General features: G+C 34.1%; 7 protein-coding genes across 19 annotated transcripts; 1 reads left to right on the top strand and 6 right to left on the bottom strand.

Annotated features, from left to right (window-relative positions):
* Positions 1-295: 295 nt before the first annotated feature.
* Positions 296-1,921, bottom strand: AT4G32390 (Nucleotide-sugar transporter family protein). Its single transcript, NM_119391.2, has 2 exons — positions 491-1,921; positions 296-403 (listed from the first exon to the last, which is right to left on the bottom strand). Exon 1 carries the CDS (start codon positions 1,784-1,786, stop codon positions 734-736), a length of 1,053 nt encoding a protein of 350 aa, NP_194965.1. The 5' UTR covers positions 1,787-1,921; the 3' UTR covers positions 296-403; positions 491-733.
* A 920-nt stretch (positions 1,922-2,841) lies between these two features.
* AT4G32380 (pectin lyase superfamily protein) lies at positions 2,842-5,624 on the bottom strand. Of its 2 annotated transcripts, NM_001342147.1 has the most exons (9): positions 5,565-5,624; positions 5,336-5,464; positions 5,092-5,229; positions 4,552-4,722; positions 4,170-4,377; positions 3,976-4,057; positions 3,791-3,899; positions 3,570-3,692; positions 2,842-3,314 (listed from the first exon to the last, which is right to left on the bottom strand). In NM_001342147.1, exons 1-9 carry the CDS (start codon positions 5,565-5,567, stop codon positions 2,916-2,918), a joined length of 1,362 nt encoding a protein of 453 aa, NP_001320113.1. In that variant the 5' UTR covers positions 5,568-5,624; the 3' UTR covers positions 2,842-2,915. The 2 variants fall into 2 exon arrangements, with proteins under 2 accessions (NP_001320113.1, NP_001328931.1); NM_001342148.1 differs by lacking the exon at positions 3,570-3,692 and having other exon boundaries at positions 2,883-3,314.
* Positions 5,625-6,645: 1,021 nt separating this feature from the next.
* Positions 6,646-9,221, bottom strand: AT4G32375 (Pectin lyase-like superfamily protein). Its single transcript, NM_001342146.1, has 8 exons — positions 9,164-9,221; positions 8,944-9,087; positions 8,637-8,807; positions 8,338-8,545; positions 8,139-8,220; positions 7,747-7,855; positions 7,510-7,626; positions 6,646-7,351 (listed from the first exon to the last, which is right to left on the bottom strand). Exons 3-8 carry the CDS (start codon positions 8,778-8,780, stop codon positions 6,740-6,742), a joined length of 1,272 nt encoding a protein of 423 aa, NP_001320112.1. The 5' UTR covers positions 8,781-8,807; positions 8,944-9,087; positions 9,164-9,221; the 3' UTR covers positions 6,646-6,739.
* Positions 9,222-10,818: 1,597 nt separating this feature from the next.
* Positions 10,819-12,778, bottom strand: AT4G32370 (Pectin lyase-like superfamily protein; the record flags this gene model as incomplete). Its single annotated transcript, NM_119389.2, has 7 exons — positions 10,819-10,968; positions 11,054-11,165; positions 11,371-11,461; positions 11,563-11,770; positions 11,968-12,138; positions 12,389-12,529; positions 12,623-12,778. The coding sequence occupies 7 exons, from the start codon at positions 12,776-12,778 to the stop codon at positions 10,819-10,821; spliced, it is 1,029 nt and encodes a 342-aa protein (NP_194963.2).
* Positions 12,779-13,332: 554 nt separating this feature from the next.
* Positions 13,333-17,261, bottom strand: AT4G32360 (Pyridine nucleotide-disulfide oxidoreductase family protein). Of its 9 annotated transcripts, none has more exons than NM_001342142.1 (13): positions 16,670-17,195; positions 16,453-16,557; positions 16,252-16,365; positions 16,085-16,133; positions 15,837-15,953; positions 15,583-15,692; positions 15,408-15,481; positions 14,831-14,892; positions 14,514-14,715; positions 14,330-14,390; positions 14,164-14,231; positions 13,919-14,064; positions 13,333-13,846 (listed from the first exon to the last, which is right to left on the bottom strand). In NM_001342142.1, exons 3-13 carry the CDS (start codon positions 16,254-16,256, stop codon positions 13,625-13,627), a joined length of 1,116 nt encoding a protein of 371 aa, NP_001329335.1. In that variant the 5' UTR covers positions 16,257-16,365; positions 16,453-16,557; positions 16,670-17,195; the 3' UTR covers positions 13,333-13,624. The 9 variants fall into 9 exon arrangements, with proteins under 9 accessions (NP_001329335.1, NP_001329334.1, NP_001329329.1 ...); NM_119388.5 differs by having other exon boundaries at positions 13,394-13,846; positions 16,080-16,133; positions 16,670-17,261; NM_001342140.1 differs by having other exon boundaries at positions 13,919-14,231.
* Positions 17,262-17,273: 12 nt separating this feature from the next.
* AT4G32350 (Regulator of Vps4 activity in the MVB pathway protein) lies at positions 17,274-20,975 on the bottom strand. Of its 3 annotated transcripts, NM_001342137.1 has the most exons (7): positions 20,799-20,870; positions 20,662-20,711; positions 20,426-20,558; positions 20,235-20,338; positions 19,653-19,797; positions 19,417-19,560; positions 17,426-19,325 (listed from the first exon to the last, which is right to left on the bottom strand). In NM_001342137.1, exons 2-7 carry the CDS (start codon positions 20,700-20,702, stop codon positions 17,694-17,696), a joined length of 2,199 nt encoding a protein of 732 aa, NP_001328401.1. In that variant the 5' UTR covers positions 20,703-20,711; positions 20,799-20,870; the 3' UTR covers positions 17,426-17,693. The 3 variants fall into 3 exon arrangements, with proteins under 3 accessions (NP_194961.2, NP_001328402.1, NP_001328401.1); NM_119387.3 differs by having other exon boundaries at positions 17,274-19,325; positions 20,662-20,975; NM_001342136.1 differs by having other exon boundaries at positions 17,393-19,325; positions 20,235-20,558; positions 20,662-20,974.
* Positions 20,976-21,953: 978 nt separating this feature from the next.
* AT4G32342 (uncharacterized protein) lies at positions 21,954-23,152 on the top strand (the record flags this gene model as incomplete). Of its 2 annotated transcripts, none has more annotated exons than NM_001342135.1 (5): positions 21,954-22,174; positions 22,271-22,511; positions 22,659-22,743; positions 22,857-22,923; positions 23,099-23,152. In NM_001342135.1, the coding sequence occupies exons 1-5, from the start codon at positions 22,022-22,024 to the stop codon at positions 23,150-23,152; spliced, it is 600 nt and encodes a 199-aa protein (NP_001329396.1). In that variant the 5' UTR covers positions 21,954-22,021. The 2 variants fall into 2 exon arrangements, with proteins under 2 accessions (NP_001329396.1, NP_001119095.1); NM_001125623.2 differs by having other exon boundaries at positions 22,107-22,174.
* Positions 23,153-23,605: the final 453 nt, after the last annotated feature.

The raw sequence follows: 23,605 nt of genomic DNA, 5'->3' as shown, positions 1-23,605 counted from the left end.
GTAAGCCACATGGGAGCTTTTAAGTTTTTTTTTTTCTCGCGTTCATGGACTGGACAAACATTCTTTCAATGGGGTTGGGCTCAAGCCCACTTCAGATCTGGTTCATCACAAAACTCAAAACGATTGTTGTTGTTCGAATTATGTCGGAGGCAAGCTCAAATAGTTGTTGACACAAGCTCATATAGTGAAAACTGAACAACCTATATAGTATTGAGTTTGTCGATGTCAAGTATGAGCTCTATGATATGTTTGTAAGTTTAAACATGTTTGCTTTCCGACACAAAGGTTCAGTTTCATGCTTTTAACATCTTTATCTTGAATCTTGATAATAACTTAGAACCAAACAGGATCTCAATGGCATTATAAAAGTAAACCAAAATAGATTCATAAGAAACAAAGAAAACTCCATAGAACACAAGATCCGAGTGGTACATTGTAAATCATCACAAAGACATTAAAACTTCTAAAATCCTTGTACCATCAAATCCACTATGTAAATATAATCAGCCATAACTTAAAAGTAACATAGCAACTAAAACTCAAAACCAGAGAGATTGACAATAAGAAAGACGATCATACCTAAGCAAAGAAGTGAACCAAAGATGATGCGCAAAATCCTGTTGAAAATTTTCCTCCAAAGCTACCAAAATCATCCTAACACTTCAACTCTTATTCCTCTGAATTCCACACATTCATCAAATTCACAAACCTTTCCTTATGATCATCAACTCAATCAGTCTTCTGTTTCATTCCGTTTCGCAGCAGCTTCACTTTCCCTCTCTTCCAAAAGCTTCCCAGCTTCTTCTTCATCACCTTGCTGAACCTTCTTCTGAGCATCCTTAGCCTTCAACGCCTGTAACTTGCAGTGATTGTAATACGCAACACCCAAGAACGCAAGCCCGTAACCAAAGAGATTAAGCGGAGTCACCGTATCTTTAATCACAGACCAAGAGAAGGCAATCAATAGCCAATCCTTAACCACACCAGCAACATTCATTGTTAAAGCCGAGGTCTTTCCAACGAGGAGGAACACAGCAAGGTTCAAAGCAAATGCACATACGGAATTAGTCCCAAAAATCACGAAATCAAAGTGGAAACTCGAAGTTTCCCTAAGAATCGGAAGCTCGACGAAGATCCAAGGGAAGAAGAGGAACACCAAACAACAAGGAGCAACGTAGTACAATGAAGTGATTGGATTAAGATTGATTCCTTTAGAAGTGAGCAAGATCTGAATCAAAACCAACCTCGTTGCTTCGAAAGCTACAGCACCAAGCTGAAGCATAACTCCCCAAGTATCGAACTTAGCCTCACCATAAGCAGCAATCGCAACACCGAAAGAGATCGAGAGCATATTAGTCATCGTCTCCGATTTGAACGATTCTTTCTTAAGAAGGACTCCGATTGAGTAAACAGCGACAGGCATTAGAGCTTTGAGCATCTGAATGAAGGAGACGGAGAGGTAAATGTAAGCGGAATTGGAGAGCCAGAGAGAAAGCGAGTACAGAGCACCGATCGGGACTACAGATCTGATGTAAGTATCTCGAGACATTGAAACAGGCTCGACGATTTTGAAGACTTTGATGAGGATGACGGCGAGGGAAGAGCAAAAAGCCATGTGGATCATGGTGAGTGTGATCGGAAAAGGCCAATTGTACATCTTCTTGTCGAGGATGTATTTGTTGTAGACGATGACGGTGAAGCTCAGGAAGATCCAGATCGCGACGTAGGTGTAGGAGAGGAGGATCTTCTTGATGACTCCATCGCTAAGTGCACCGCCTTTTCCCATTGTCTCGGAGGAGGAGGAGAACGGAGGAGGACGGTGGTGCGCAGGATAGCGTCGTCTGAGGGATGCAGGATAAAATGCGCAGTTTGTGTGTTGTGTTTTTAGAGACTTTTGGTGTGAGAGAGTCTGTCTAATGTAGCGAGCGAGAGGGTTGGCGTGACTGTGCTATGGCCTAAAGGTGTTTTTTTCTTTCCAATTTACTAATGGGCTTATCTATAGGCCCACTAACTTATTTACTGTTTAATTAATCACTTACCTCTTTTTATTGACTAATTTTGATAGGTTGGTGCAGTTTGTGAATATTAAATTCAATATGAATTAAATTACTTGTTTACATTAACTATTTATAACTATAAATATGCATCTTTTAATCTTATTAGTAGTCAATGGTTGTTATAAGTCAACATTACTTTGTTAAAAGAGTGAAACTTATCTTTTTTTCCTTAATAATTCATATAGTTTTTGTTTTGGGTTCAAACATTTGGTGGCCATTCATGTTAAGTTTCCTAGTCTCGCCTCACATTAATTGCATATAACTATATATGTTTAGGTTTGAATATTTTGACATTAAATACATAGCTATAGACTGTTAGGTTTAGTGATGGAAACAGATAATAAAGAATTTTAACTTACTTTATAAGAAAAAAAAACAAATTATAGTAACAAACTAACAACGAAACTTATTCTTTACAATAATGTTGTCATTGTGAGCATAGACCGTGTGAGTCACATACATTTACTTTATTCTCGCGACAATTGGTTCACTTCTAACTTAAACGTTCGGCATGTAATGTCTTTGGGCTACAAGTCTACAAACGGTTGATAATGTATAACCTAGCTCCTATAGTCCTATTTCTAGTCATTAGGAGGATACTAAATACGTTTTACTTGTACACATACATAGCATACTAATGAACACCCTTGATCATCTTTGGTGGTAAAAATACGTAAAAAGTAATTTTGTCTTCTTCTTAATTAGCGCGCGTGTGTTACTGATAACATTATTTATATCTTTGTATTTAAGCTCACATCAGGAAACAATATTACTATTGTAAATAAGTTAAAACTTTCTTTTTATTTTTTTTAGTAAAGTAACAGTGACTACTCATAACAATATATTGCTATAATAAATCTAGCAGTTACGACCCAACCTTCCTAAGAAGGCTTTGAAATTTGTATAGAAACGAAAGAACAGTGGAGGTTGAGTAGTTGGTGCATGAGGCTGAGTATGCGGTGTCGTCGGGGATATAGCATACGGTGCGGAAGGTTGAGGATTCAGTGACGCAGGTTGAGAATCTTCAGTATGAAAACTACAGGTTATGGGAATGGAGACAAAGCGACTAACGACATGCGCAAATTTGCAGTACGAGGTGAGCGGCGTTTTCGGAGATGAAGAAGCGATATTGATTTGTTCCATCACGATGTTGTCACAACCTGTATTCGGGTCACAATCTAGTTTTATTGCAATAGGAGCGGCACAAGTCCCTGTGAATGATCTAAACGTCACGTCGCTCACTTTCACAGCAGTAGCCTGAAAGAACACAACATATGTTTGTTATACTCAAATCTAAAAAAATACGTGAAATTTAGCATCTCTCTCTCTGAGCCTTAAATTTTCAAAATATCAAGGTTGAAGCATATTTCAGTTTTAGTTACATTCACTTATCACTTATGTATCGTCTTTTATTAGAGATTTCAAATTAAAATAATATCACTTCATATGTATATTGTGGTCACATGCACCTATTCATGTATTAAAATATGACTGTAGATTTAAAAATATTACCCCTGCTGATTGTTTATATTGACCAGCATTATCACGATATTGTTGATCGATGATGATGGGGAAGTTGGCATTTATTAGAGTAATATCTTCGTACAAAATATTTTTGACAAACCCTTGTCCTCCCTGCAAAATTAGGGTATGTAACGTCCAAGTACATGATATATGTTTTTTATATTATGTATATTATTTTATTCTATAACAAACAATAAAAAAAAACTTACAGGCCAAGTCTTGATTCTTGCACCATTTTGTGTTCCAGTGAAGGTGCAATGTCTGACATTCACATTTTGTACTACCTCAGATGCCCCTCCTTCCCCCAAACTTCCGATACTGTACTTTCGTCACACATTGATCAAGAATTGATAGTAAAAGTATATATTTGAAAATTAATTTTATATGTGCGAACCTTATGCCATGACCCGGACCACATGTCACGTAAGTTACGTTAATATTGTATGAATTACGTTTAATTGCAACACAGTCATCACCTAATAGGTAGAAAACCATAAATATCATAAAATAAAATATTGTAATCTTTCTCCTGATCAATCTGTATATGGCGTAGTCTAATTTTCGTTTAACTAAGGAAAATGGTAGTACCGGTTTTGATTGTGGAGCTCATAATATTGATATTTTGTGAATGAGAGATATCAATGCCATCAGTATTTGGACTACTTGCAGGGGCAATTAGATGAAGATTTGATAAAGTTGCGTTGTTGCTATCCAAAATCGTTATGTGATTCCTTGGACTATTGATCTGAGTTAATCCATTATATAAAATGTTTTGGCATCCAAAAAATCTTACTGCCTGCACAAGCAAAAAATAAATCGTAAATTGTAGATAATACTAGCAATATATGTGCGTATATATATATATATATATATATATATATATATATGTTCTTAAAGTCCTCACAGAAAATAAATGTTCTATTAATGCATACTTTAAAATCTACATGTTGAATATGCAGCTTCAACGTACCACTGGTCGAGATTGGAGAGCAACAGAAGACCACCAGCTTTCTCCATGGGTATTGAGGACACCGGATCCAGTGAGAACGAGGCCTGTCACCTTTTCAAAACATAACCAACAGTCAAGTTTATTCCTTCCCCAGTCGTTTGCCATCTTCGGAGCTTCAATTGTTCCATCAATCTTGTCCAAGGAAAAATAACAAGGTATATGAGAGGTTTGCAAAATGATGAGATTTCTTGAAACTTTGCTGACATAATCACATTCTAACTAATAAATTAATCATTCCCCAGTACCAAAAAAGTTTACCAATCGAGTCAGAAGATTTGATTTTGCTTTGATGAATTTTGGTTCGTTTTGACTTTTAATTATGATTACGCTTAGTTTTATTGTATTGTACACGAAACTAATAAGATTTTATTTGTACCAATCATTTGGTTTGGTGTCGTCATCGATTTAATCAGGAATGTGAACACAAAATTAAGCAAAGAGGTTAGTAGGTTACATGCAAATAAATGACAAGATCCATAACGTCCTTTGTATGAATTATACCTGAATATGAATATTACGAGGCATGCAAGGACCTTCAAGCAATTGTGGTTGTATGGTATATGTTTCATGGGCTTGTATTACAAACGAGGCTGATCCACCTTTCCCTCCACATAACGCTCTCCATGCGTTTTGAAATGCCTATTTCGAAAATTTTATCAAGCAATGATTCAATTTTAACTGGAAAAATATAATATATTTAATTGATCATCCGGATATAAATAAATAAACTTGTATAAATAGTTACCTGAGAATGATCAACATTTGTAGAGTTAGAATTAGATATAAAATCTTTCATGGTTAGAATCATTCGACCATTTCCGTACTGTAAATGGTATGATGCAATTAGAAGCACTGAGAGCAGTATCTCAAAACCCTAGTAAAATTAAAAGTAGTGAGACAATATATACTTGAACAAAATTCCTGAAACAATGAAAAAACAATATCAACTAAAATGCGAATTTTTATCTTCTCACCATTTTTATACTAATCAATGAAAATATAGATTATACTTTTTTCTTAGTAAATGGAGCGTTAATAGTGTGTATGTTGTAAGATGTGTGTATGTATATATATATATATATATATATATATATATATATATGTGTGTAGAGTTGATAAATGTATTAATTACTTGCAAATTTTCGAAAATAAAAAATATGACTCTTTTTTTCTTTGTTAAAGAATTAAATCAATTTGAATAAAATTTAAAAGAGACTATATATTTATGCCTTTATGGTAATGGGTTTATAACTATTCTTAATACTTAGGTAGTATGCATGGTCAACGCATTGTATCTACTATTTATTGGTAATTGTTTTATCCACCAGGATTTTGAAATATTTAATATCCTAAAATATATTTTAGTAGGAAGCAGAGAAAATTTTCTCAGGTAGCTTCATAAATATTCAAAATGAGAAATATTCCGTAAAATCTATGTATATTGGGGTGGGAAAGAGATAGCATTTTCTATGGATAATATTTCCCACATAACATTAAAAATATAAATTACTAAATGCATCACATGATAATATGTTTTATTATTCATAATTAAACTAAAACGGTGAGTTTCACGGGGAAAAAATCGCATGACTCAAGCTTTTCACATCTTCAGGACTATGACCCAAAAATAAGTCCATAATACGGGCACAATTCATTTACAGTACGACGTGAATATATATGCCTTGGTAATCTTTGTCATGAAGACTGATCAGTCTTTTTTCTTTTTCTTTTGCTTACATGTTTTTATGAGACAAAAGTTCAAATTGAACCTTTTTGAAATATTCGTACATGTTTTATGAAATTCCATAAGATGTTTTGCATAATAGAAATGCAAACATCAAACGCAAAAAGAAGAAAAACCTCAAAATGTTTGTGGATGTAAAATTCATTTGAAAAAACAAACAATAAATACGTATACATACGTACAGAAAGAAAAAAAAAAAAAAAAAAAAACAAAAAATAGATGATAGAGAAAAATGTTTATCTTCGTATTTAAACTGATGTATGAACAAAAAAAATGATTGATGAGATAAATTATAACTTTTAGTGTATTAGCTTTCTGGTTAACAGATTTCTTCGTTAATTCTCTAGTGACTATCTCATCACAGTTTTGATATAGTAAATGCGATAGAAAGTTCACAATAAAAATTTAAATAAGGCACGAAAGAAAAGACAACATCGAAGGTTGAGCATTCGGCGCTGGAGGTTTAGCATAGTATACAGGAGGTTTAGCTGGTGCCAATGGTTTAGGAAACATGGTTGGAGGTTTAGTCGGCATTGGAGGTTCAACGTGTCGTGGAGGTTTAGCTGGAGCCAGAGGTTTAGGAAACATGGTTGGAGGTTTAGTCGGCATTGGAAGTTCAACGTGTCGTGGAGATTTAGCTGGTGCCAGAGGTTTAGGAAACATGGTTGGAGGTTTAGTCGGCATTAGAGGTCCAACGTGTCGTGGAGGTTTAGCTGGAGCCAGAGGTTTAGTCGGCGTTGGAGGTTCAACCTGTTGTGGAGGTTCAACTGGTACTAAAGGTTCTTCATAATAATCACATTTGATTTTCATGGAGACAAAGTGACTAATTATATCCGCAAATTGACAATATGCGGTTAGAGGCCTTTTCGTAGATGAAGAAGTGATGTTGATGTGTTCCATCACGATATCTTTACAACCCGTTACTTCATCACAATCTAGTTTTATCGCAATATCATTTGCACATGTTCCTGTAAAGTATCTAAATGTCACATTGCTCACTTTCACAGCAGTCATCGCCTGTAACATTTTAAACAGTTGTATTATTTTATTTTAAAATTCTGAAATTTACAATTATATATATATATATATATATCTAACAAAACAGATGTCTAAGATTCAAAATACGAAAGACAATATATTTTGCAAATTAAAAAATTATTATATAATTCGTTTACCTCTTTTGTACAATTGTGGCCACCATTACAGTAATGTTGATCGATGATGATAGGATATTTGGTATCTGTTAATGTTATATTCTCGTATAATATATTTTTGGCGACCCCGAGACCTCCCTAAGAAATTATGTACAATGTAATATGATAGTTATATAAATTTGTAAAAATAGACGTATGTAATTTTGCAAACAAAAAGAAAAGTATGTATATAAGTTTAATTTTTAAAAAAACTCTTACAGTCCAAGTCTTTATTCTTGCTCCATTTTCTGTTCCATTGAAGCTGCAGTGTCTTATTTTTACGTTCTGGACCGTATCGTTTACACTATATCTCCCCAAACTTCCAATACTGTAGGATTTTTCAAAGACGAAATACACAATTAATATTTAATTATTTTTTCAAAATAAAACGTCAAAATGAAATTTGAAAGATATCCCTGTAAGATATATAAAAATATATATTCGTACAAAATCACACATATATCATAATCCTAGATGAATTTGTACTAAACCAATCTAATTACTTCTGCAACACATAATAACAATCAGAAATATTTGTATAATTCTGTCAAAAACCAAACCCAAAAGTCTAAATTTGGAAGCCCTTTAAGATGTTTATGATGCGTGCGAACCTGATGCCATGACCTGGACCACATGCTACATGAGTTATGTTGATATCATACGAACCACCATTAATCGCAATACAATCATCACCTGACAAACAAATCACCACACAAAAAAAACGGAATTATGTAATTTCTCATGATTAATCCATGTATATTGACACATATTAATTAATATTTAATTCAAATAAAACTGAACATAACATACCGGTTTGGATAGATGAGTTGAAAATTCGGATATTGTTTGAATGAGCAATATCGATGCCATCAGTATTTGGACTATCTTTCGGTGCGATTAGATGGAAGTTTGATAAAGTTACGTTGGTGCAATCTAAAATAGAAATGTGATTCTTTGGGCTATTCATCTGAGTGAGCCCATTATATAAGATGTTACTACTTCCACTAAATCCTATTGTCTACACAAACAAAATAAATTGTAAATACTTTGCTTGTTAGTCTATTATATATTTATATATAATTTAATCCTTAAACAAAGAAAATACATACTCGTGGTCGGTGGGAGTGCTCAATAGAGGACCACCAAGCTTCACCATGGGGATGGAGAATCCCAGATCCATTGAGGACGAGACCTTTCACGTTTGTGAAACATAACCAACATTTACTTTCGTAGTTTCCCCACTCCCTTACCATCTTTGGCGCTTCAAGTTTTCCATCAATCTTGCAAAAACATATATAATCACACACATATATAAATATATATATATATATATGTATGTTTGTAAAACATTGAGATTTCTTTAAAAGTTGATCATTTTGTGACGATATAGCTAAATAATTGTATGATGATAAATACCTGAATATGAATATTACGAGATGCACAAGGACCTTGAAACAACTGGGGTTGTACGATATATGTTTCGTTGGCATTTATTACAAGAGATGTTGTTGTGCCATTCACATTTGCTTCACATAACGCATTCCATGCCTCTTTAAACGCCTATTAGGAGATTGAATTGTTTAGAAATTTATGTATTAAAAATATAATTGGATCTAAATAATATATAAACGGTTACCTGAGAATGAGCAGCAGTTGTATTTTTAGCATCAGATAAAAAATCCTTGATACTTAAATTAACATGAGCATCTCCGTGTTGCAAATGGTACGATGCAATTAGAATTACCGAGAAGAGTAATTCCAAGCCCTAGTAATAGTAAATGGTTATTATATTTTTGGAAAAAATTGAAAAAAATGAATCTGCACCCATAAAATTTCACTGTTCTCTAGCAAAAAAATAATATTAAAAACGATTTTAAATTTGTAAGCTTTGTTGCGTAGTTAAAGAGAGATTATAGTTTCTCACCATTTGAACCATAATAAAATAAACCAATCTTTCTAAAAGAAATGTAAGAAATTTAGTAAGATTGTGTGTTTGTGGCTTGTGAGTTGTATAGATGTTGTGTTGAGTGTCCTTGCATACTTTTGAGTTTTGATTATAACTTGACAAAGTTTTGCAATAGATCAACTCTACATATTTCTTTCTTTCTTTGTTTGCATTAATTCAACTTAGTAAGTATGCATTCAACGTTCAACCCAATCAAAATTAGCTATATATAATCACAATATCTTAAGATCCATGCACCATTTTCAAATTCTAGACTTGTTAATATCCACATTTAACAGAGAAAACTAATATTTTAATATATATCATGATTTAATTTCAAGTGACGTACATACAAATATTATCGTTATCATTATTAAGGATATAATCATATTCATGATTGATTCGATTACAGTATCCATGATTGCTAACACTGCAGGTTTAATTATGTACAATTGTATATTCTCATGAACTACTCTTGTATGTACCCTAGCTCTCTTCCTCTGTATAAGAAACTATCACTTGAATACACATCTTTATGGTATCAAGAGCAAACGATTCCTATAAACACACAGTTAAAAATAATCATGGAATGTACCCATTCACGTAAAAATAAACACAATTAAAGATAAAATTCAAAATTCAGTAGCTCTTTTGAAATGAGCTAATTAAATTATTGATTCCCATTTTTTCCAATATTTAACATTCAGTTAACATGCATGTACAACTATTATCAGCATAATTTGTTCTTACATATAAACATTTCAAGAAAGAGTGCCCTAGAGTAGATAGTTTATGGAAGAGGAGACAATATATGAGGTTGATGATCCTCATTTGTATTACAATCGACATCAATGTTGACAAATGAGCTACTCACATCGGCGAATTTACAATATGCGGTGAGATTTTTACCCGGGGTTGGAGATGTAATGTTGATGTGTTCCATCGTGATGTTATGGCAATTTTCCGTTTCATCACAGTCTAGCTTTATCGGAATTTCACTTGAGCTAGTACCTTCAAAGTATCTAAATGTTATGTTGTCCACTTTCACTCCACTTTCCTATAAAATTCATAACATATCATTAGTTTGCATTCAGTAAGAATTGAATCTTAAAATAATGAATGTGAATTTTAGTCATTACAATGCAGTATGATACATTTGGTCAGTTCATTAAAATAATTAAACAAATATGTTTATATGCATCCGTTAAAGTTTTGGTTTACATGACGAAATTCAATTGATTTACTAGTTAATTATAGGTTCTTAAAATGTATTATAAAATTATATATGTATATAATTTAGATTCCTAATAAATACAATAGATTTTCATATTCCAATAAAAAAATAATTACAGTTTGAAAATTACCTTGAGGAAACTCTTGTCAAAATAGTGTTTTTTTTTGTTGTCAAAATAGTGTTGATTGATGATGATGGGGTATCCAGCATCTATCAATGTAATATTTTCATACAAAATATTTTTGGCCAACCCTCGTCCTCCCTATGAAAGTATGTAAACTACACGATTTTTAAACAGAAATAAAATATTTTGCTAGCAAAGAAAAGATGGAAAAGTCAAACTTTACATTCCAAGTCTTGATTCTTGCTCCATTTTGAGTTCCTGTAAAACTACAGCTTCTTACGTTCACGTTTTCGACTATGTCATCTCTCTCATTATCTTTCCCCAAACTCCCAATACTATGTTTTGTTTTAAGTTTGGACATAATAAACAATATAATCTTAGTAGAAAATCATGTAAAATATATAATTTACACAACAAAAAAATAATAAACTATTTGAAACTGCAGTAACTTGTGGTGTAAATATAAAAATCGATTCATGCACCTATGAAGACCTATATTGATGATTTCAAAGTTCTTTGTACTTTTATTTTCTAACAAACCTGATACCGTGACCCGGACCACATGCTACACCAGTAATGTTGATATCTGAAGAACCACCCCTTCCACCAGTAATTGCAACACAATCATCACCTAACATGTAATAAACACATCCATAAAGCAATTTAGCATATTTTCCAACATTTAATCTATGAATATATTAAAATTCAAACAAAAAGAAGAATAAAGATTACCAGTTTGAATAGAGGAGTCTAAGATTTGGATTCTGTGTGAAAGACAAATGTTGATGCCATCCGTGTTTGGACTGTCTTCGGGTGCGCTTATATCAAGATTTGATAAAGTTGCATTGGTGCAACCATAAATTGAAATGTGATTTCTTGGACTATTTATGTGATGTAGTCCATTATATACAATGTCCATGCATGACGCAAAACTAATTGTCTGTAGATACAAAACGTAATAAGTTATTAATAAGCAAAATTAGCACTTGTTTACTTTAGTATAACCCGGCCCTGATTGTCACTTGAAAAGTTATTTATAAAAGTTAGCACTTGTTCATACACGAATAAATTCATTTGTGTGGATTCATATAGAAATGTAAAAGATATACTAAAAGGATTGTGTTGGGAATGACTTACTGTTGGTCGTTTAGAGAGACTAACAGATTTCCACCAAGCTTCCCCATGAGGATTAAGAACTCCTGAGCCGTTGATGACGAGACCTTCTACATCCTTGAAACCTAACCAACTCCTGTTTTCTTTGTTTTTCCAATATATCGGCTTCCTTGGCCCTTCGAGTTTTCCATCAATCTTATCAAAAAGAAAAAGAATCATACATGCATGTTAATATTATGTATGTATGTATGTGTATGTTCTTATATGTGCACCAAGTGTTTGGCTCGATATATATAGTATCTATCTATTCATTAAAATAAAATACTTTTTTTTTTGTTTAATAAAATAAAATACTTCTTACAACTTTGTTAACATAAACATGTTTTGAAGCAAAGAGATTTTTTGCAAGATCTTTATATACATCACTTAACATCTTCAAAAGTACCTGAATATGAATGTTAGAAGATACGCATGGACCTCGAAAAGTTGATGGTTGTAAAGTATATGTTTCGTTCTTTCGTATCACTAAAGCTGAGCCGTTGGGTGTTTCATCTTCGCATAATCCTTTCCATGCTTCTTGAAATGCCTTTAAAAAATGATATAGTTTTTATATTTCATTGGAAATTATTACTAGAATTTTGATAATCTAACTGCATATCAGTTTTAAGAAAATGATTACTTGAGAATAATCAATGATGGTGTGATTAGTATCAATAATAAAATCCTTGATGCTTAGAATTCTTTGGCCTTCTCCATATTCGAAATAGTATGATATAACTATAATCAATGAGAACAATGTTTTAAAATCCTTCATAGTAAAAAAAAAATTGAACATGCACAGAGGAAATCAATTCCAGAGGAAGGTAATGTCTCACAATTTTAATCTTGATTTGAGGATCTATTTATATTGTTGAGTTGGAGGTTGAGTCATACAATACTTTTGATTACTTGTCAACAATTCGAAATTATGAACTTAGTTTTAGTTCTAAGAGATACAACCTTTGATAATATCATTTAGATGACTAATAATATTAAATTTCATCTTGATAATATACACGGATAAGTATTGAGAAATTTAAAATTAAAGTGAAAATATTAGCTTTAGTTTTATTTTTTAAATATAATATTTAGAGATTTTTTAAATATAATATTTAGAGATTTTTTAAATGAATCTATTTGTTTCAGAACTAATTGACCTATATTTCACATTCATGTTTAATTTAAATAATGATGTGGAAACTGGAAACAGATTCTTGAAAAAAAACTTTTAATGTTTCTTTAATGCTTTTTTCTTTCAGCTGCAGAGTGATTTATTTGCATTCAATTGCTAGGTAAATTCAATTAAATTAAGTTTTTTTTTTTTTTAATTTGAAGTCTATCTACAGTTAAATTAGAAAACTAAGCATTAATTTTACATTAAAAATACATCTACATTTGCATGACAAATATACAAATCTTTAACATCTAAGTAAATTGTTTACTGTTTAGATTAGGATTAACTTTTAACTAGCATAATAATCCCACATTAATATGTAAGATAATATGGATTTGTATTTGAAAAGAATAACAAATGGAAAGTAATATTTTTTCCGTCTACTAGACTAAATCATTGATTCTCTGGACCCAAAGAAAAAAAGAAGAAGACTATCATTAATTTTATTAATTGAAAAAAAATATGGCCCTAGTTGGCTGCTGCTGCTAATAGATCCTCCCAAGTGACTAATTTTTCTCTGGGCTTGTTTCTCTCAATCCCCATTTGTTTTTCTTTGGCATCAATCTTCTCCCACCCACTAAACTCCACCTTCTTCACTTTTCTCTTCTCCAGCAATTGCATCAGTCCTTTGCTTCCTGCTTTTGAGCTCTTCCAAACACCTTCTTCAATGTCCTCGCTTATGCTACCAACCTGCAACAAACACATATCTCCTAGTTAAAGAACATCAGTTCTATTTTCAGGGTCGACAAGCTTGTTGCTTACCGTTTCTTCAGCACAGTAGAGGTTTGTGGCAATTATCCCTACTGGTCCTCTTTTGAGCCACCCACATACGTATAAGCCAGGTTCAGTCTGTGATATGTCTCCTGACGTGTGACTAACCACTCGACCCTTTACATTTGGGACAACACCTTGAAACAAACAATTGAGGCAGAGTCAAAAAAATCCGAACAACTTCATTTTTTTTTCTTCGTAGACACTAATTACACAACACTTTCATATTATACCACCTTTCTTGTGATCAAATGGTAAACCATTGACTGGAACAGACTTGTAACCAATGGCCTTCAGCACCATACTGCAAAATTGAACATACTTTCATTTGATTTGTTATAGTTCTTGTTTAACAGTTACAAGAGATATGCACTTAAGACCTTTCATTAGAGAGCACATTACCTGCAGTTAAGATCCTCGAACTCTCCTGTACCAACTGCAATTTGCTTTCCGGTTCCAACACCTACAAGTTACGAAAGATATGGATGAAATGTTAGCAAAATATACTATTGTATCCTAAGAAATCACCATTCTATTTCTAGTGTCTCCAGCTAAGCAATCTACAGAATAACTAAGGTGCACTTACTTTCAAGAATGGTTTTTTGCAAGTTTACACCGGAAACATGTCCCTTTCTTTCATCTGACTCTAAGAACTGGTCAGGTTGGCGGAAGAAAACAAAGTGCAGCTCTCGTTGATCAGGGTCTGCTTCGGATGTTTTTGCTGCTGCTGCAGCCTTGGACAATAATTCATAGATCCTCTTCCTGGCTCTACTAGTTTTCATTTCTTCCTTCGAAAAAAAGAAGAGTGTCAAGATACAGTTCGTGGAGGTATAAACAAATTTACTAAAAATGCAAATAACAGGGTTCAGCCTTACTTTAATTGAAAGTCAGTAACACAAGTACCTCATCAGCAGGAGTTACACTCAAGTCAGTCTGCTTTATTCGAATGTGCAAGTTCTTAATCCCTGTATTATAAAGAGATATGCGTTTATATTCTTACCAATGGGAAAATAGCAAACGCCAATGCCAACAAAACATTAGAGATAATGCACCAACGGAAAGATAGGAATATCAGAAAATAGAGACAATACTTATTATCTCACAAAACCCCGAGAAGGTCAAGACAGGTAAATTAAGGCAAAGGAGTAAACTTTTGCTATTCAACATCTTATATAGTATCAAGTATCAACTACTGCAGCAAAATAATCACCAAGGCAGTCCCATATCCAGCAGAACAAACAGAGTAGACAGTAACATTAAAGATAGAGGTGTTCAGCAAGTACTTCAACAAAATATAAGAAAACAATAGAACCCAAGGTCTGAAAAATGGCAGCACACACCTAAATCCATCACACCAAACCACATTCTTATAAAACCCAAACACAATTTCTTATGTTATTTCTTATGTGGGATGATCCCACTGAGATCTATCAAAAAAAAAATCAAAAAGATTAGTATATGGTTTATATATGAATGTTACCGAGAACTTCTCGAAGCTCTTTAGCAGTCAATGCTGCTTGAACTGGCCCCCGTCTTCCGATGAGATACACCTTCCTGAACACATTACAACTTTGTATCAGGGACTGTAGTTGGTTTTCAACTATAGGAAAGATGGAAAGGAACAAGATTCAACTAGTTAAACGGTTAAATGGGACCTTATAGAACTTTCTTTCAGCGCAGATAAAGCATGTGTAGCAATATCAGTTGACGCCAACTCTGTTGTCGGTCTTAAGAGAATCCGAGCAACATCTAGAGCTACATTACCCTAAGTTTTGAAGGATCATATGTCAGAGAGGTCTTGAGAAATACATTTACTAGAAAATTTCGGTATCAAACTGTTGTTGATATGTACATCCTGCTAACTAACAACTAATAGGCTCTATTAATCGCACACCATATATTAGAGTACCTGGCCAAGAATGACAGCTGAGTCAGACGTTTTCAAGTCAGGTTTCAAACTACTGTAGTCAGGATGCCCATTATACCACCAGACGAATTCTCTTGCAGAGTATATACCACTCAAACTCTACCAAAGTCAACGTACTACATCAGAATGGATAGCCAACAAGTATAAGCAACCAAAATACACTAACTTATGTCAAAACCTATCTAAACACCTAATTCGACCACATGAAACTTGTAACTGGCATACCTCACCTGGAATGCCAAGATCTTTGTCACTTTCAGCACCATATGCAAGCACAACCTGAACACACATAATAACTACTATAACAAACGAATAGGTCCCTGCGTCGTTAGAGACACTTTTGAGCTAATTAGTTGCTAATCTAAATCATATAAGAGCATAGTTAAGAAAGTCATACCACATGATACAAATCCCGCAGCTCAGAAAGTGATAAATCCGATCCCAGCTTTACATTCCCAATAAACGAACAACGCTCGTGTTGTGCGACACGTGAGAACTGATTAATGGCAATCTGTTGTAGAAAGCATTGTGGTTGACATTAAATCAATGGAGAAAATCCTAGTCTTTCTCTAAACAAGATTAAGCTAAGGAGTGGTACCTTAGTTTCAGGATGATCAGGGGCAACACCAGACCGAACAAGTCCAAAAGGTGTAGGTAATCGATCGATTATATCTACATGCGCTCCTTCATGCGCCTTCAATACCTGATTACCAGCCATCAAATCACGAGCTAAGAGTCATAATTGATGATATAAATCACAAAATCTGGTTTACATACACTATATTTTGCAGAATATGAGAGAAAGACGTGTGTACCTTGTCAGCAGTATAGAAACCAGCAGGTCCACTTCCGACGATGCAAACGTGTAAAGGACGGGAAGAAGCAGAAGAGAAGTATCTAGACACCATATATCTTGCTAGATATCTACTCATTTTCACCAATTTCAAAGACCAGGGCTTGTTTTGAAAGTGTAGCAAACTGTGAAAGTGCGTGGATCCCTCGAAATTGTGGTTTCTATGACAAACGAATTTGGGTTCTTTCACTTAATTACTCCTAAGACGATGGAGTTAGAGATCAACACAAAACTGTTAATGAGATTGTCTATGATTGATTTTGGGAGGCTTTATGAGAGAAGGAATCGTAGCGATAGATTTGAGAAAAAGTGTAAGTAGTAATCAGACAACGTATTTTTTTTACTGTGTAAGGAGGAAGATAAAGATGAGAATTGAGAAGATATCACACAATTGCTGGGGATAAATCGGGAAAATTGAATTTAGGGTTTATGAACGAATTTGGGAACATCTAAGCTCACTCTGCAGTTCACGTTGACCTTTTTTTTTTCGTTTAAAAAGGGTTCTCGTTGACTTTTCCCTTTAATAGTTTTTGTTTATTATCATGTTCAGATTTAAAAAAAAAAACTCAAAATATTCTCAGTAAGATCAACTTAAACACTTCATGGTAATTTAGAAGTAAATTTATATCTTGTATATGGTAGCTACTAGCTTGTAAGTTAGTGCTGGTCAGGACCTAATGCAAAAATCATGGTAACATCAAATAACTCGCTAGTAATAAACTGTGTGGTAACCACTTTCCCTTTTTCTAAACAGATCCTTGTTTTCAAATGGTTACATAAGATGATCCAAAAACAAGGAGATGATCAACAACTCTTGGGGTCCGTACTCCGTAACAATGCGTCACTCTTCCAATTTCAACTATTATAACAAGCACCACATACATGGGGCAATATCGGACAAGTACTATATCAAGAAGTAAGAAAATGTGTAACAGGCTATTTAATCTCATTAATTCTATCTTTCTAGGCATCAACTGTTCATATATTTACCTTCCTTTTAGCTCTGCAAATCTGGCAGCCAAATCGTCATAGTTTGGTAACTTGGGGTGAACGTGCTTAGCTTCACTGGAACGTTCTGGCTGAAACGAGGCTGCACGGGCAAATGTTTTTGCAGGTTCAGATGGCCCGGCCAACTGTTCAGCGGGTAGAGACCGTGACCGAGCCGGCTGATGAATCATCATCTCTTCATCAGATTCACCTTTTTTAAGATGGGTACGTCTGCTTTTGGATTCTTCTTGCACATTGTCCTTTTCATAGCTTGAAGGTTTTTTACTGTAATGCATCAGAAGTTTATCCATCATCTTCTCCTCACTGTCTTTCTCATCCTCGTCAATTAAGACTTGAAGGCCTTTCCTTGAGTTTTCCCTTCTTCGGCTACTTATGTGATCATCACCTCCCGATTCTACAATGTGCTTTCTTCTGTTAGTTTGCCGTTTCAGAGATGCATTGTCTATGTCATTCACTTCATGATGACCTGCTCCATTTCGTCTCTCTGCCCCATAAACATTTTTACCATTGTCTGGATGATTTCCTTCTTCACCATCAAAACGAGCCTTTGGATTATCTAAAGCTTCAGCTTTTTCATGCCTTGCTTTAGCAATAGATTTTTTAACATACGGAGGTGGAAGGGATTTGTAGAAGGGTGATTTCATTCTCTCTGTTTCTCGCTCCTCAACTTTCCTTGCTGGATTTGCATGATCATATTCGTATTCTCCACCCTTAACATTATCACCAGATGGATCTTCTTCGGTGCTCTTTCCCACAAGAACTGCATTTTCTTTACTCTCCCGATCATTATGATGTCTCGAACCTGGATTGATAGATTCCGCTCTCTTTGACTTGCTATTTGGCTTCGGAGGTCTTGAGGTACTATCTTCCACTTTCTGATGTGCATGCTCTTCATTTTTCTCATGTTTGTACCCTTGAAAGAAACTCTCTTGTTTAAAGCCGATAACTAACTTGTCAGCTCTTTTGCTGCTGCTAGACTTAAGTTTCTCTGAAGCATTAACCTCTATTTTCTTATGCAGATCAACTACACCATTTTTATGTCCATTCCCTTGAACGTGGTTCTCATGCTTGACCTTCATTACAATAGTGTCACCATCATTAAAAATAGGTTGATGTCTTTCTCTAGAAGGTTCTTGCTTAGATTGCGAATAAAACTCTTTCCTTTCTGAGGCAACAAACTCGGTTTTCTTATGCGCATCAACTACACCAGGTCGATGTCCATTCCCTTGACCGAGATTCCCATAGTTGACCTTCATCACTATAGTGTCACCTTCGTTAAAAATAGGCTGATGTTTTTCTCTAGCAGGGTTTTGCTTAGAATGCAGATAAAACTCTTTCCTTTCGGCCTTATTGTCTTTGCTTTCCGATCTAGAGGCGTGAAGAACATTCTCTGACCTTTCTTTATATGTTAGCCCACGCTGATTTCCTCTGAGACCATTCTGATAACTTTCTTTATCAGATTGAAACAAAGGATCTCTTCTTTCTGATGCCTCAGCCGTTTTTCTGTTCAAGCTAACCCCATTTTCAGAACCTTCAAACTCTTCTCTTTTTGGCAAGGCCATGTTTCTGTCTACAGGCTTATACTTGTCGTTGGTGCTTTTTGGGGTCTCCTGTTCACGTCCAAGAAAGAAATCAGAATTCAATCACTATCCAAATATTTCAGTTTAGTTGTTCCCTAAAACAAATGAGTCATTGTCATACCATTACTGAAATACTATTCTGTCTCACAATCCTCTTCTCGAAATCTTTAGAATCCCAACGAATAGAGAACTCCAATGCAACATCTTCCATTAACTTCACTTTCTTCTCCATAGAAAAGGGCTTGGATGACATATTCTCAACAAGCTGTACAAGAAACAAGCAGGTGGTTAACTTAACCGTATAAGATTTCAAGATGAGTCTTACAAATAAATGAATACACTAGAAAAACTCTTTACCTCCTGGTTGACAAACAATGCAAGTGAATCTGTGTATTTTTCGTGAAACATTTGCCTCAATTCACGCAGCTCAGGCAACTCGGAAAATCCAGAGGCTGCAAACATTAACGAGGAGATAGCTTCACGGCAATCTTCTGGACATTCCCTGCAAAAAAAAAAAACAAGCCCAAATCAACTAATGAACCAAACCATATTTCCGCATAGAACAAATACTTGAATCATCTTTGAGAATGTTCCATTAAGGAAACAGAACACATCACTAAGGAAACAGGAACAGTGTGGATAGGAAAATGCCAAAATATGAGGTAACTGACAATAGTTCAAAATATTCAATCTTTTAACCTGATAGTCAATTTAAAACCTAACACATTGATATGTAGCAGAGATATACAAAAAAAACTTTTCATATAGTCAGGGTAGGTTACAACAACTCAATGAATAACACAAAACAAACAACATAAACTAAGATTATGCCAATAATCTAGGAGAATGGCAAAAAAAAAACCATCGACACAAATTAAAAAAAGGCTAACATGGAAATCTCTCATACAACATATCAAAGGCATTGAATAGAAAACTTACGGCGTCTTTTGCATGGTAGAGAGCTGCTTGTATACGAAATCACAGGTCTGCTCGACAAAGTCGAGACTCCAGAGATACCTTAGTTCATCAAGAAGCCCTCCTGCCTAGATGTATCAAAACAATACAAAAATCATTCAAAATCCGAATCAATCAAATCTTAAAAGAAAAGCAAAACAGGACAAGAAAACTACCCTGCTAAAAGCATTGTAGTCATGACCGTTAATGATCAGATCAGCCAAATCTCTCTTCAGAAACTTTATCGTAGCATTCCTTTTCCTCCGGAGAACATCGATCCGATTCTTAGTCAGTTTTATCAGTGGTTTTCTGGTCGAATCAAAAATCACACATTTAAAATCGGTTAACCCAAAGAGAAATTGAAGGTGAGAGAGATAAATCGTATGAATAAAGATGGAGAAAGATGACAAACCCCTTGGGAGCAAATCCGCGGCCTAAGAAACCATCAAACATCTTTTTGATCTGTTACGATTCCGCAACAACAACGTTGATGAAAATCAACTTAACGGTAGCTTATTACACAAAATCCCAGATTCCGAGAGTGATCACCTCGTATCTCTTATTCTCTGTTCGGTTGTTCTCTCTCTTTATTTGTATTCAAAAAGCCGCATCTGAAGCTGTGGAGAACATGGTGGTGGTGGTGGTGGTGTATTCAGAGTGCTTTCTCGAAAGAAACGACTTCGTTTTGACACTTTTTAATGTTAACGTTATAAAGGGTATTTTCGGAAATACAATAATGTGTCTTTAAGGAGTTGGGGAATCAATCAAATCTAATACCATCTGGTTGTTAGTGGGAATTGGGTGGAAATGATCTGGTACGGGTGGCTCCACCTTAGCTCATTCCATGGATTCCGTAGACCTGCACCAATTAATGAGATAATTTAAACTCACCGACGCGGTTTCGTCTTTTCTTCAAGTGAAAAAGTGAAAACCGATGTTAAGGATCATGCATTCAAAAGAGATGTATAGAAATATACCGGATATGTTGTATCCATAGTTCACGTAGATTCATAACTACTATATAAGTTGTTAAGGATCAATCATGATATCTGACTAGATCAATCACATATCAATCACTCCACGATATCTTCTTCTATTTATGTAAAGTAGATTATGTAATTAGATCTATCACATATATTCCTCCTTTTGTACTCAATAAAGATTCTCTCTTTGAATATAAACATTTATAAAAATCTTTTTTTTTACAATATGTAACAGTTTATTTTATTAAAGTTTTTGGTTATTTATTATCATTAAATTTAATAATTCACATAGATTCATATCTATATAAGTCTCATCTTAAAATAATACTAAAATTTATTTTGTTTACTTACAATTACGATAGGAATCAAACGAAAAGATCATTTTTACATGAAAAAAAAACTGTAAATAACGTGAAGAAGAGAAGAAATATAAAATCAACGTAATAATGATCGAGTGTTTTTAACAATACCCTTTGTTGGAAGGTGTTTAAACTTTTGTTTTCTTTCTTTTGAATTCTTTTCAAGATTCTATTAAATCATGTGGATGTATATATGTGCTTCAGTTCAGAGACAGACTTTGTACTAAATCAAGGTAAAATATGTAATTATGCGGCATAATATGCCTTACTTGCTTGTAAGTTATAACATATGGATTCCTTTTGTGCTTAAATGCATATGTTTGCTTGTCATATGAGGCATATTACTACACTTCCTTGCTAATCTTTTTTGAGTTTCCTTAATTCTCTTTCATGTTCATTGTGCTTTTGTCCTGTCATGTATTAGCTAGCTATGTGTTCTTGTTATTCATTCTTGCTAAAATTACGAACACAATTTAGTAAGAAGCGTTGTTGCTCTTTCTTCCAATTCCCGGCAGCTTACTTCCAAACTCTCCCTTTTTGGCTAATGGAATCTCTACGATCAAATTGCAAAACTCTCATCAATGTGAGCGACCCGGAGAACCAAATTGATTTCTTTCCAAGTAGATCAAACATATTAGACCATAGTAACAAATGATTGACATAATGTTCAATCTTTCAGAGCATAAACTGTTTCGGATGCTGCAACAGAGAAAGGCGTTTAGTTGTGGAAGTCGATGAGCCATCAAAGGGACTCAAAATCCAAGGAAAGATAGTGAAGAAAGATAGTGCTTCATCAGATGACTTCTGGAGCACAAGTACGTGTGATATGGACCACAATATAACGATTCAGTCCCAATCTTCAAACCCGCCTTTTGATCCCCAATGCAGCACAAGCAACTCTACCGAATTTGTAAACCATGGTAACTTTTGAATGTTCTAACTTCTAAGGCCTAGGTTGTTTTGGATGCCAAAAACTTATGTTATGAAGCAAGCAGTATTTATTACTCATTCAGTTATTCTATACACTAAAAGATACACTACTACTTATTCATTTCCTTCCATAAAAGGACTTATTTTGTGGAACCACACGAGACAACAATGGCGTGAATGCTTAACCAGACAACAATGTCTAGTTCCAGAACCTGCAATAAGGTGACAACCACAAACAGTTACGAATATTGAACGAACTATTTTTATGTTTATATAGGATTGGTCTACTGAATTCGTCAATGTTAAAATGAAACTTTGAATTCATATGATTTCAGCTGGAACTCGACGTATGATAGCTTATTGAGCACAAACAAGCTTTTTCCTCAACCAATACCTCTTAAGGTGATTTGATTTGGTTAATTAGTTGTTTTCTGCTAATCATAACTCTTAATTTTAATTAACTTACAGCAGAAGATTCTTTATCCCCCTTAGAACATTTTCATATCAGGATTTGAATCTAGTATATATCATTGTTGCTAGGAAAGTTTTTTTTAAATTGATGATGATATTGGTACAGGAGATGGTGCATTTCCTTGTTGATGTTTGGGAGGAAGAAGGCTTGTACATATGATTCATTAAAAAAATATTTTTATACTATATAAAGAAAGCAGAAAAACACAGTTTAATTGCTTTTTTCAAGTTCCATATCATTTTTAGTGTATATTTATTGCCCTTTTATAAATGAAATTAGGAAATTTGGATCACCTTATGGTCAATTTCTTTATTTTTTTAGTTATACCACATTTATACTACTGATGATGAAAATCGATTTTTTGTATCGTGAACACTTATTAACTGGTTTTATCTTGAATAATAAAACTTCCATAGTTATTCCGTTATTGTTAGGTCATTGTAAAAAATCATCAGCAATTAGTCATTAAATATACTATCAAAGCTTGTCAGTCATTTCTCATCAATTCTAGCAAAATTATTCGATATATCCAAATCCAAATGTCTTGGTTTGGTCATGACTCATGACCGTGGAAATAAGTTCAAGAATGCAAAAAGTAACTTATTTGTGGGA

This window comes from Arabidopsis thaliana, chromosome 4, assembly GCF_000001735.4.
Source record: "Arabidopsis thaliana chromosome 4, partial sequence".
Lineage (NCBI taxonomy): Eukaryota > Viridiplantae > Streptophyta > Magnoliopsida > Brassicales > Brassicaceae > Arabidopsis > Arabidopsis thaliana.
Note: the sequence above shows the minus strand (reverse complement) of the source record. Positions and strands in the feature narration are given on the sequence as shown.